The sequence below is a fragment of the Capsicum annuum genome, chromosome 4, assembly GCF_002878395.1.
Source record: "Capsicum annuum cultivar UCD-10X-F1 chromosome 4, UCD10Xv1.1, whole genome shotgun sequence".
Classification (NCBI taxonomy): Eukaryota; Viridiplantae; Streptophyta; class Magnoliopsida; order Solanales; family Solanaceae; genus Capsicum; species Capsicum annuum.
The window spans coordinates 220,232,423-220,243,919 of NC_061114.1; the positions used below are offsets into that span (position 1 = coordinate 220,232,423).

Sequence of the window (11,497 nt, forward strand, 5' to 3'; positions counted from 1 at the left end):
AATTATAACCAACTATTTATCAAAAGATATTTTGATTAATCGTTGGTGATAGTTCAGGGTTGGTGATAGTTCAGGTAAGAAAAGTGAACACTTGATCGGTCAGCTAGGGTAGGGAACTCGTAAAAATGTGATACTTGAGGTGTGTTTTTGACCATTTTCTCTAGTTTATTTAATCAGCTGATCAATTTATTAGTGTGTTTCTTGAACTCCAGCAACATACTATTTGGGTGAAATTTTATTTTATTGAATTCCATATCCAGTCAAATACCGCAAGGGTAAATATTTGTTTTTGTTTTTAGCTGAAATGCTTTTGCCTCATTTCTTGGTTTCTATATTGAGTTGCAGTTCACTATGTTGGTATCCTACTTGATGGAACCAAATCTGTTTCCACCAGGGACAAAGGTGAACCCGTTACATTCAAGCTTGGCCAAGGTGCGTTCTTGGTACTCTTGTTACTTTCCCTTCATAGTAGTTCCCTAATTAATCCTTTATCGGCCTGCACTTGATAATCAACACTCCATGTGTTTCAATTTGTTTGTCTGGTTTTGATCTGGCACAGAGTTTAAGAAAGTAAAGTAGGCTATTGAATCTTATGGACTTAAATTAAAAGATAGGTAGAATGTACCAAAGTGCCCTTTAATCTTGTGGTCTAAACATGCCGCATGGAAATTAGAATAAAAGAGTTGCCAAAAAAAGGAAAGAGGCATTCTTTTTGAAACGGACTATAAATGAAAGTAAGACAAACAAATTAAAACGGAGGGTGTAATAATGTCTAAAGTTGTGAAAGATGGTTATTTTCTATAATTGTCCAGTCCTCTTTACTATTTTTCCTTATAATTTGCTCAAGAGATTGTAGGAAAAAGTAGTTGCTTTTGCTGATGTTTGGTATCTGCACCCATGATTTGGTTTCCACGGATTAAGCTTAATTAGTCTGCTTTGGTTGGTTAGAGAAAGTTGCTGCTGGCTTAGATTGCGGAATTGTCACGATGAGGAAAGGTGAAACAGCACTGTTCACTCTGCCTTTGGAAACTGGTTCTGGATCGACAGAATCGGATTCTTCATTAAATATGGTTGTTCAGTTTGAGGTCGAACTTGTGTCATGGATCACAATGGTGGATGTCTGCAAGGATGGTGGTATTATTAAGAAAATAATGGAGAAGGGGGAGCTGATAGGACCTCCTGGTGACTTGGATGAAGTTCTAGGTAATTGAATGTGTTTAGTTTCTACCACAAAAAGAATTAACTGCAAGGAAAACCAAAAGAAAAACAGAAAAGAAATATTTGACCCAATAAAGTTGCTACTAGTTCCAGTATCTACATTTTATGTGGTCTTGCTTGTGATATTGCATTTATCAGTTGTTTAATTATAAGATGTTCTTGATTTTTCCATTTTGATTTTGCAGTAAGGTATGTGGCGAGGCTGCTTGATGGTGTCACTGTTGCAGAAACACCTGAACATGGAGTAGAGTTTTATGTCAAAGATGGTACCTTGGTATCTTGGCTTTTGTGCTTGAGGATCAACAAACTTGTGCTGTCAAGTATCACTGATGATATATCCCCACATTTGACTGACTAGCTCTGCTTTCTTTTAGGTCATTTTTGTCAAGCCTTACCAAAAGCGATCAAAACAATGAAAAAGGGAGAGAAAGTGAATTTAATTGTTCAGCCTCAGTGTACGTCTTCCCAACTCACTCTTTTATCATTCTTTGGTTGACATCTGGGTTACTTTTTGGGGGGAGGCGTGGGTTTCAAGAGTATAATTCATGGATAATAAGTTAGTCTGGATAAAGAAAGCAGATTATTCGCGAGTAGTGGGCCTGGAAAATGTTTGACAATCTCAAACACTGGTACTCCAATTGTGGTTGAGTGCCTTCATGTGCTTTGGTTGATCAACAATGAACCATCAGCTGCAGCCTACTGTGTCTGTTAAGATTGAAAGATTATCTCTATTTGGACAGTTTTATCATAACGTTAATTCTTGAATGGCAGGTTAAGATAATCACAATTTCTAAATTTATCTCTAGGAAAGCCTCGACTCTTAATAGGGACTTTGGTACTGATTCATATCTGTGTACGGGAGATGAACTGTGAGTTATTGCCACTTCTTGCTATTTTGGATTATGTTACATTATACAAAAGCGAATCAAGTGTACCAAGTGAGCAGAATTCAAATTTTCCCTACTGACATATGATATGCGTTCCTATAGAAGAAAATGGTAGTAGATAGTCGTACATTCTGATTTTTTTTGAAGTACCTTTTTGCGGCAGTAGCTGGCTGTGAGATCTTAGAAATGGAGTGCCACTAGAATATGGTATCTGGTCATATTTTGCCTCTATTAGGTTTTCGGTTTTGTTTTTGTCTAATCACTAATTTAGTCGTTTGACTGTTGAAGGTGATTTTTCTAGTTCAGTGCTGTCTGGTCAGCTGTTGTTAGTAATGAGCAAGAAAGATCTTTCCATGTAAATGGAGTTGCCTTAATTAATAAGTTTGAAATTGTTCTATTAAATGTATCCGCAGGTACCGACTTTTGTCATCAATTGAGTGAACATAAACCAACTTCATTTTATACATTACTATTATTACCATAAAGCTGTCAGATTGTTGGAGATTCAGATAGTACGGTATGGAATAATTTTAGGCATTTTAGACATAAGTCATTAGAAATTTAGTTCAGATTCGCAAATTTAATGTTTTGGTCCCTTATCACTTATACCTTTTGAAGTTTGTAACAATTTCATCTAAAAGCTTAAGTTATGAAAGCTATCAAATGGTTGGAGGTTCAGATAGTATAGTATGAAGAATTTCGTGCTATCATAAGAGTGAGGAAGAAGCACACCAACTTAAAATGATTGCATGAGCTCTCAACACAATTTACTCGCAGTTTTCCTGACTTTTGTGATAACAAGATATTCTTCAGGAATGGTTTCCTATCCTTCCTTATCAGCCTGAAAAGGTTCCAACAGTTCTTTTCATTCTTAAAATTTTCTTTACCCCAACATCTTTGCAGATGCCTTTGTCGATGGTGATAAGGACTGTGCAAATGGTGTCCCTTCAATTCCTCCAAGTTCTATTCTGAGTATTGATCTTGAACTAGTTTCTTTCAAACCTGTAATAAATTTGACTGGTGATCTGGGAGTTTTAAAGAAGATTCTAAAAGAGGGAGAGGGCACTCTTACTGCAAACGAAGGTGCTGCTGTAACTAGTAAGTATTCAGAATTATGTGTGTGTTACCTTTTCGTCCTTGGGGTAATAAATACGGATAGTTGATATTATGTTACTAATAAAAGGCTGGGTAGCAGTGGATTTGCATGAAATTGTAAGGCTTCGAGTATGCATTTGGATCATATCTGTCTGCTTTACCCTTGATTATTTGTGAGATTTCATCATTATGGGTGAGACTTGTGCCTTGGATATGACTTACGCTTTCTATTAACTAAGGCGGGAACACTTTGTTCTTAACCTCTTTTTGTGGGATGGAGTCAACAACAACAATAACAACATACCCAGTATAATCCCACAAAGTGGGGTCTGACTTTGGTATTATAATCCCTACCTAGCAATCAAAGTATTATTGTTTATCGGCTTACAAGCCAATAATTATAATCTCTCTTTAAATAGCCGAGGACATGACCCTAGATAGGAAGGTCTGGAGGACGCGAATTAGGGCAGAGGACTAGGGCCAGTTTGGGTCGCTAGTGTAGGGAATTACTTGGTGGGAGTTTTATTCCTGTTATGATTCCGTGTTCCGTGTTCCATGTTTTATTACGAATCTGTGTGCTTTCCTCTGCTTTCCTCTGTTTTATATTACTTATGGGTGCCGTATTTATGTTATGTTATGTAATCTGCTTCTGTGCTTTACTATGTGTTTGTGTGGTATCTCGTGCCTTGAGCCGGAGGTCTATCGGAAACAACCTTTCTACTTCTTTAGAGGTAGAGGTATGGACTGCGTACATCTTACCCCCCAGACCCCACTAGGTGGGAATACACTGGGTTTGTTGTTGTTGTTGTTGTCTCTTTAAATAGTCCGTGAACCAGAAGACGCTTTAAATGTAAAACAATGACTGTACACAAATATGTAGCAGGGAAACCTCATATTGATGTTAAGAAGAGAAAGCTCTCCAACTAAATTGGTAACTGGTTAAACTTCTATAAAAGTCTGTTCAAATGCTGAAAACTGATGCAGACCCAAAAAAATAAATAAATAAAGTGAAGGCCATATTCTAATAATTGGTCAAAGTTTGGGGGCCAAATCCTAGTCAACTGGTAATTAAGTAACGACAGCAACAGTTCCCTAAATCGCGACAAAGCTAAAATAGCTTAACCTAGTTGAGATGAAAGTGGGTTAATGTATCATGAAGAGGACTAAATAGGTGGATGTTGGTGGTACTCCTAACACTACTTTTTTTCACGCTTCATCAAATGTCATATTGCGTCGTCCTTCATCATCCTGAGAAAGAGGACTGCAAAGATGGAAATGTTGCCTTACTAGCTCAGTGAAAGGCACACGCATGTGCTCAGCTATTTTGAGGAATGTAACTGCAGAATTAGCTTAAGGGGTTGGGTCCAGTTTAAGTGCTGGTAATGGGATTCAGCTTGAGTATGGAGAATCTGCTCACTACTTGGTTTTTGTTTCAAATCTGCAGTTAGATACACAGCTAAGCTTGAGGACGGCACTTTGTTTGAGAAAAGAGGCTTTGATGGAGTGGATGCATTGAAGTTTATAACTGATGAAGGTCGGTACATTGAACAAATTTAAAATTCACTTATGGCTGATAATTAAGCATGTGATGTATTTATTCCCGTTATCCACCCTTGAAATCATCAGGTAATAAGGTTCATAAGGTAATAAGGTTTGTTGTGTTAATTGAGGTTCTTGTGGTAAGCCCTTGGTCCTTTGCCTTGAAGTAAAAGTTTTATCAGCATGACTTTCTTCTGAAAGCTCTAAACTCTTTAGATTTTGTGTAATATGAATAGACTATACGAAGGAACCCTACATATATGCCAAGTCTTCAGTGATGCTTCTAAACTTATTTAACTTATGCCTACGAACCTTGCCTTGCTATGATTATGTTGTGCTGTTTTGCATGCAGAACAAGTCGTTGCTGGACTGGACCAAGCTGTTATTACAATGAAGAAGGGTGAACGCGCAATAGTGACAGTTAAACCTGACTATGGCTTTGGAAATACTGAAGTGAAGCGGGATCTTGCGATGGTCCCTCCTTGCTCAACCATAATTTTCGAAGTTGAGTTGTTGGAGTTCACAAAGGTAATTTCTGAGTGGAAGTCTGTAATCTGCCAAGACATATTTGGCTAGGTACATATGGTTCAGCGAATGTAGTGTTAGGACGCATGCAGCAATGATGTGTAAATGACCCAAACAAGTGGCTCAAAGTTATGTTTGGCAAATGTAGTTAAATTTCAAGGGTCTAACATATGAAGAAACCTGAACATTAAATGACATGATTGCTTGGACTGATTGATTAAGTTTGCAAATATATTCCTGTGTTTTTTCTTTTTTTGACAAGATTTAGTTATATCTAATCTTACAAGTAACCCCAAGTAGTTTTGAGACTTGTGGGAATTTACTGAGACATACTAGGGAACCAAATAGCCACTAATAATACTTCTCTGGAACATCTGAAAAGTCTCTTCTCTCTTCATAATGAAGTTCTCTCTCTCTTCTTTTTTTTATTTTTGAGATATCTTGTGGTAGTTCAGGTGTGATTTCATGCCTGTTTTTCTTCTATAGGAAAAGATTTTCTAGGTCGAATAATGTCGTTAGATGCGTTGTTCATGCCTTCTTTTTTCAAGTTTCAGTAATTTGATTTCCAGATAATTGGTGTTCAAATTTTCAAGTCTCAGCCCCCTATCGACGAATCCTGACCTATTAACTACTATAGTTTGAGTTTCAGGTCAAATTTAATATGTTAATCTATTTAGCGCTTTGTAACTAAAACTCATGCATTGAATATGGTAATCTTCACTCTGATGCTTGGTAAATTGGATCATCGAGTGGAAGTAAGACACTTTAATTGGGATGGATGGAGGTGCTTATTGTTGTGAAAATAGGACAACTTAATTGGGTTGGAAGGAGTGCTTATTTAGTGAAGTTAAGCTCTTAATGGCAAAATTTTGATTCTGAATATCATTTTGCTAAATTTCTCTCTTATTTATTTTGGGTTGATACGTACAAATTTCACAAGATTCTAACTTTCTCCTTTTGGGACACAAGGAAAAAGATCCTGGGGAAATGAATAACCATGAGAGAATCCAAGTGGCCCAGAGGAAGAAAGAAGAAGGCAACCTGCTCTTCAAAGACGGGAAGTATCAAAGCGCAGTGAAGAAATATGAGAAGGTATCTCAGTGGATTGGTCAATGTTTAGAATGTGCGACTTTTTGTTAGATGCTTTATGATTTGTACGTTGTTGTTTTTTTTATTTCGTTCAGGCTATTGATTGTATTAATGAAGATGAACCTTTTGAAGATGATGATCAAAAGATAGTTAAATCATTGAAAGTGGCATGCTGGTTGAATGGTGCTGCTGCTTGTCTCAAACGGAATTATTTCCAGGAAGCAATCAAGCAGTGTTCCAAGGTAATGTACATATGTAACAAGATAAATCAATAGAACAATGCTATTTTCATGTAAATTGGATGGATAAGCATGTTTTGTAGTAATGGAATTATCAGTGCATACTGTATCAACTGATTAAAAGGCGTTCTTCCTTTTCTTGTGAATGAACTGGTGATCTCGTCTTTTCAAAACCATGCAAGCACGGCCTAATTTCATCCTTATCCTTTCCCATCGGTCATAGGTCTTAAAAGTTGAGTCCTGCAATGTGAAAGCATTATATAGGAGAGCACAAGCTTTTATGGAAACAGCTGACCTGCACTTGGCGGAAATGGATATCAAGAAGGCACTTGAAATAGATCCACAAAACAGGTAATGCAATTCATAACTCCAATATTGGTGGATAATTCTTTTGATCATTATGAATCATCAACGAGTTTCTGTGGCTCAGGGAGGTGAAACTGATACAGAAGACACTAAAACAGCTCCAAGCAGAGAGCAACATGAGAGACGCAAAACTCTATGCAACAATGTTTGCACGCTTGTCAAATGAAAACTCTTCGGCAGCAAAGGTTTGTTTCATGATGACTTCATTCTTTAGTTGAATGATTTTGGCTCATTTGCGCGCAATTTGAATATCTTAATCCTCTTTCTGGTATTAGAAATTGAATTCTTTAATCAATCGAGAAACTATGCCAATTATCCAGGCTAATCAGATCCCGACATTGTTCCAATTTGGCAGAGATTAAAAGTTGAAGAAACTGAGAGCAAGAATGAAGAAAATGTTGGTGAAATCAACATAGGCTGATAATTGATTGGAAGTTGAATCTAGCTGAAGAGTTGTTGTACTTGTACACTTTTCTTAAAACTAACAGAAAAGCATGTATAGACAAGGTAATACAGAAAGGTCCTCAATTTTATTTTATCTTAAAATGTGAAGTGATACTTTCTGGTTGTACATTTAATTCTGCTGGCTTGGCTTATTGTGTTCGATCGACTAACAAGGCTATCTGTTCAAAGGATGAGGATTGAGGCTACTTCCCAAAATTTTGAGGCCTCCAAAAATTTTAATGGTTAGTTTGATAATTTTAACTTCACTTCAAACAACATTAAAGATGGCTTAAAAGGAAAAAAAGAGGTACAAAAAAATTATAAGGAGGAAAGAAAGAATAGCTATATTTCTTTTAGGGAGCGTAACTTAGTACTCCCTCCGTTTCATATTATTTGCCATTTCTATTAAAATAAAATCAAAATAATTGGGAGTAATTAACTTCAATAGGTAATAACTATATTTAATGTGAGTTTAACAAGTTAATTTGCAACTTTTATTAATTTTTCATTAAGAATTATATAAAATACAAATATATCAAGTAATATGAGACAGAGGGATTAACTTTTAAGGGGTTTGACAAGCACAAAAATTTAAGTTTTTGTGCATTGTCAATGTATAAAATATTTTATATTATTAGATAAATTTGACCTGCTATTGCAGGTAATTTTTTCTTTTTCAATTTTTATGTGAAAAATTGGATAACCCGCAATAGAAGGTAGGAGTTATGGATGTTGGTATTAAAAATTGGTTGTATTCAAGTTGATAAACCCCATGGATCCTACACCGGAAAGCTTTAGCTCTATAGGTGTATACAGAGGTTGTTGCAATGGTGGCTGGTTGTTTGGTTGGATTGGGTTGGGGACTTTAATGGTTGCTGCAATAGTGGCTGGTTGTTTGGAGGGGGAGAGGGGACTGGTAGAAGTATACGTGATAGTATAGAATATTTTGTACACTGATATTACACAAAACTTAATCTCCCAGCACAAATAGTCATGGGATAAAACTTTAATATTTCTTGGTTATTAATTACGGAATAAGTTATTTTAGAATTAATAATAATATCGAGATTAGTTATCCTTGCAAAAAGATAAAATAATAGTATCAGGATTAGTCTTCTCATGAGAAAATAATACTATTAAAATCTCTCAAATTGTTATGAAACAATAAAGAATAAACAAGAAGAATAGAGAGAATAAAGAGAGTGATTCTTATTTCTTCTCTTGAGGGGTGATTTACAATAAATGAAGCCCTTCTATTAGGGGGAATTTGCCCCTAGTTTCACACTAAAAGACAAATACATCAAATCCTGATAGACATCAAATAGATCTTGATAGACATTCATTATAATTGATATATATCATAACACTCCCCTTGAATGTCTAGATAGATAATGTGTCTCCTTAAAACCTTATTAGAAAAATTCCAGTAGAAAAAAAAATCTAGTAAGGGAAAAAGAGTACACATTTCTAACAATACACATATCGGTTGCCTCATTAAAAACCTTACAAGGAAAATCCAATGGGACAAAACCTCTTAAGGGAAAAAGAGTACAGCGTATATTAACTCTCCTAATGAGAACATCCTTGAACCTTTGCATCCCGATCTTGTGTACCATCTTCTTAAAAGTTGTAATTGGAGAAGACTTGGTGAATAAATCAGCCGCATTTTCACTTGAACAAATTTGTTGCACGTTGATATCACCATTCTTTTGTAGCTCATGTATGTAGAAAAGTTTTGATGAAGTGTGCTTCGTTTTATCTCTTTTTATGAATCCTCCATTAAGATGTGCTATGCATGATACATTATCTTCGTATAAAATTGTAGGTAGATTGTCATATTTCACACCACATTTTTCTCGAATGAGATATATCATTGACCTCAACCATACACATTCTCGGCTTGCTTCATGAATACATATTATCTCAGCATAATTCGATAAAGTGGCTACGATAGACTGCTTTATATATCTCCAAGATATTGCAGTACCACCACATATGAACACATAGCCTATTTGAGACCGAGTTTTATGTAGGTCGGATAAGTACCCAAAATCAGTATGACTAATAAGATCGGGACTGCAAACTTGCTAACAAATTAACTAAAAAAAGGCTATATCAGGCCTTGTAGTATTTGTAAGATACATTAGTGTATCAATTGCACTAAGATATGATACTTCATAACCAAGGAGTTCCTCATTCTTTTTTTGAGGTCAGAATGGATCTTTATTCAATTTCTGCATGCTTCTCATTTAAGCAAATACTTTATTGCTTTTGAAAACTCTCCAAAAGTTTCAATGATACTCAAATCATCAAATTATATCTTATGAGTATAATAAAAAGTTTTCCAGAAACTTTATATGCTTCAGGCATTTTGAATCCTTTAGGAATTTTTATATGGATGTTTGTCAAGTAACAATATCCAATATGTCAAGTGTGACATCTTCAAGTGTTTGGACTGTAAATCAAATAAGTTTTACGCTTACCAAAATGTATCCTTTCAGGTCACTTGATAAATATTTCTACGTCAACATGCTTAAATTAACGTAGAATTTAGATCCCTATAATCTTTTACAATATTGTGTCAATATTGTATCAAAGATATCGTCGACGATTTTTTATTTTGTATGGATTCACAATGCGACATAACATTTTGAGATCTTATCACTTCATTATTTTTAGGTACCTAAACCTCTCATAAGGTTTCATGAAATGTTATGTCGTAGGCTCTTCAAGAGCACATTGCCTTCTTATCATGCTTATTTGCTCATTATCTTTTTCAAGGATTATTTCATTTGGAACCGATTGGTCTATCAAGCTTCACGCATGCATAGACTTTATCCTTTAAGGACACAAAATAGGAGCACTTGCAGCTAAATATGAGATGCTTTCGGTATTTGACTTCAATTATCTTTTGAATGAAGATCTGATGATAATTCCTAACATATTTCATAGCTGCTTATAATCTCCCCCTTATGTTAGAAAAACTAACATACATCTTCTATCTTCTTTGAGGAATCCATCTTTATGCATCATGGTATATTTATTAATCGTATACCGCACATCAAAACTATTAGATGGAATAGTTGGTTCCTGACCTTGAACCAATTGAAAGGGAAAAAACAATCATAATATATTGGTCTAATGCATACAAGTGCTATTGTATGCAATATATCATATTTCATACCAATACATGAAACTTTGTTCTCATTAGTAATGGTTCAACTATTTATGGAAGGCATTCAATGCTAAACCATTATCATCAAGATGAATTATCTTGATTACACAATCTGAAAATTATGCTCAATTTATATTGAACAAGTAACTTCATGAATGTCAAACGTAGGTTAACCATGAATGTACATGTGATCATCTTATTGATGCATTTTTTCAATATATCACATGATAGGTGAACGGGCCCTTATTCACCTTTTATTCTTTTCATATTTTGAGGGATTCAATCCCGAAATTAGTTAGTCCAACCAACTTATCATGAGAACAAACAACATTAAAGTTTATGAAGAATTTTTTAATTCTTCAATATATGTTTAATACTCAGTATGCACATCTTCAGGATATCGCAATCATTCATGTCAACTTATGAACTTTTAATCTAGTAAACTTCAAGTTTACCATGATATGTGTTTTTGCTTTAATAAATTTCAGATTTACTATTATATGAATAAATTTTAGATTTACTACTTTAGAAGTAGATTTCAAAATTATTCAACCTCTTTCGGAGGTGAATTGTGATACAATCACAATCAAGTGCACATTTGCATTAATAAATTTTTCATTCCCCAGGAATGGAAAACCTATCAAATTATGATAGCTTATAACCTCTTTCAAGATTTTGCTACTTCAGAAACAAATCGAGGCATACATATGATGTAGAGAATTTTTCTCTAGTATATCTTATAGTCATATAAGCGTGTGAAAATATCATCACTTTTGATGATCATTATCATATTGTCCCTCCACGCGTATATTCGTGCATTCAATCACTTGTCTTCTTTCAGACATATTATGCACTGCTACCACATACACCTCAAGAATGAAGTAAGTTGTCATATTTCAGACTTATCATATATTGCTACC

The 11,497-nt window shown here is 35.0% G+C and overlaps 1 protein-coding gene across 4 annotated transcripts in view; it reads left to right on the forward strand.

Moving 5' to 3' along the window:
- The window catches only part of LOC107867253 (peptidyl-prolyl cis-trans isomerase FKBP62), an 11,351-nt gene extending 3,822 nt beyond the window's left edge, over positions 1-7,529 (forward strand). Inside the window, exons 2-13 of one of the 4 annotated variants that reach the window (XM_016713408.2) lie at positions 346-432; positions 949-1,203; positions 1,404-1,484; positions 1,593-1,673; positions 3,009-3,203; positions 4,645-4,734; positions 5,092-5,267; positions 6,234-6,356; positions 6,449-6,595; positions 6,816-6,943; positions 7,023-7,143; positions 7,279-7,529. In XM_016713408.2, coding sequence (XP_016568894.1) covers positions 346-432; positions 949-1,203; positions 1,404-1,484; positions 1,593-1,673; positions 3,009-3,203; positions 4,645-4,734; positions 5,092-5,267; positions 6,234-6,356; positions 6,449-6,595; positions 6,816-6,943; positions 7,023-7,143; positions 7,279-7,320 — 1,526 coding nt within the window. In that variant the 3' untranslated portion in view covers positions 7,321-7,529. The remainder of the gene's footprint in view (positions 1-345; positions 433-948; positions 1,204-1,403; positions 1,485-1,592; positions 1,674-3,008; positions 3,204-4,644; positions 4,735-5,091; positions 5,268-6,233; positions 6,357-6,448; positions 6,596-6,815; positions 6,944-7,022; positions 7,144-7,278) is intronic. The other 3 variants (XM_016713407.2, XM_047411110.1, XM_016713409.2) reach the window with 3 other exon arrangements.
- Positions 7,530-11,497: the final 3,968 nt, after the last annotated feature.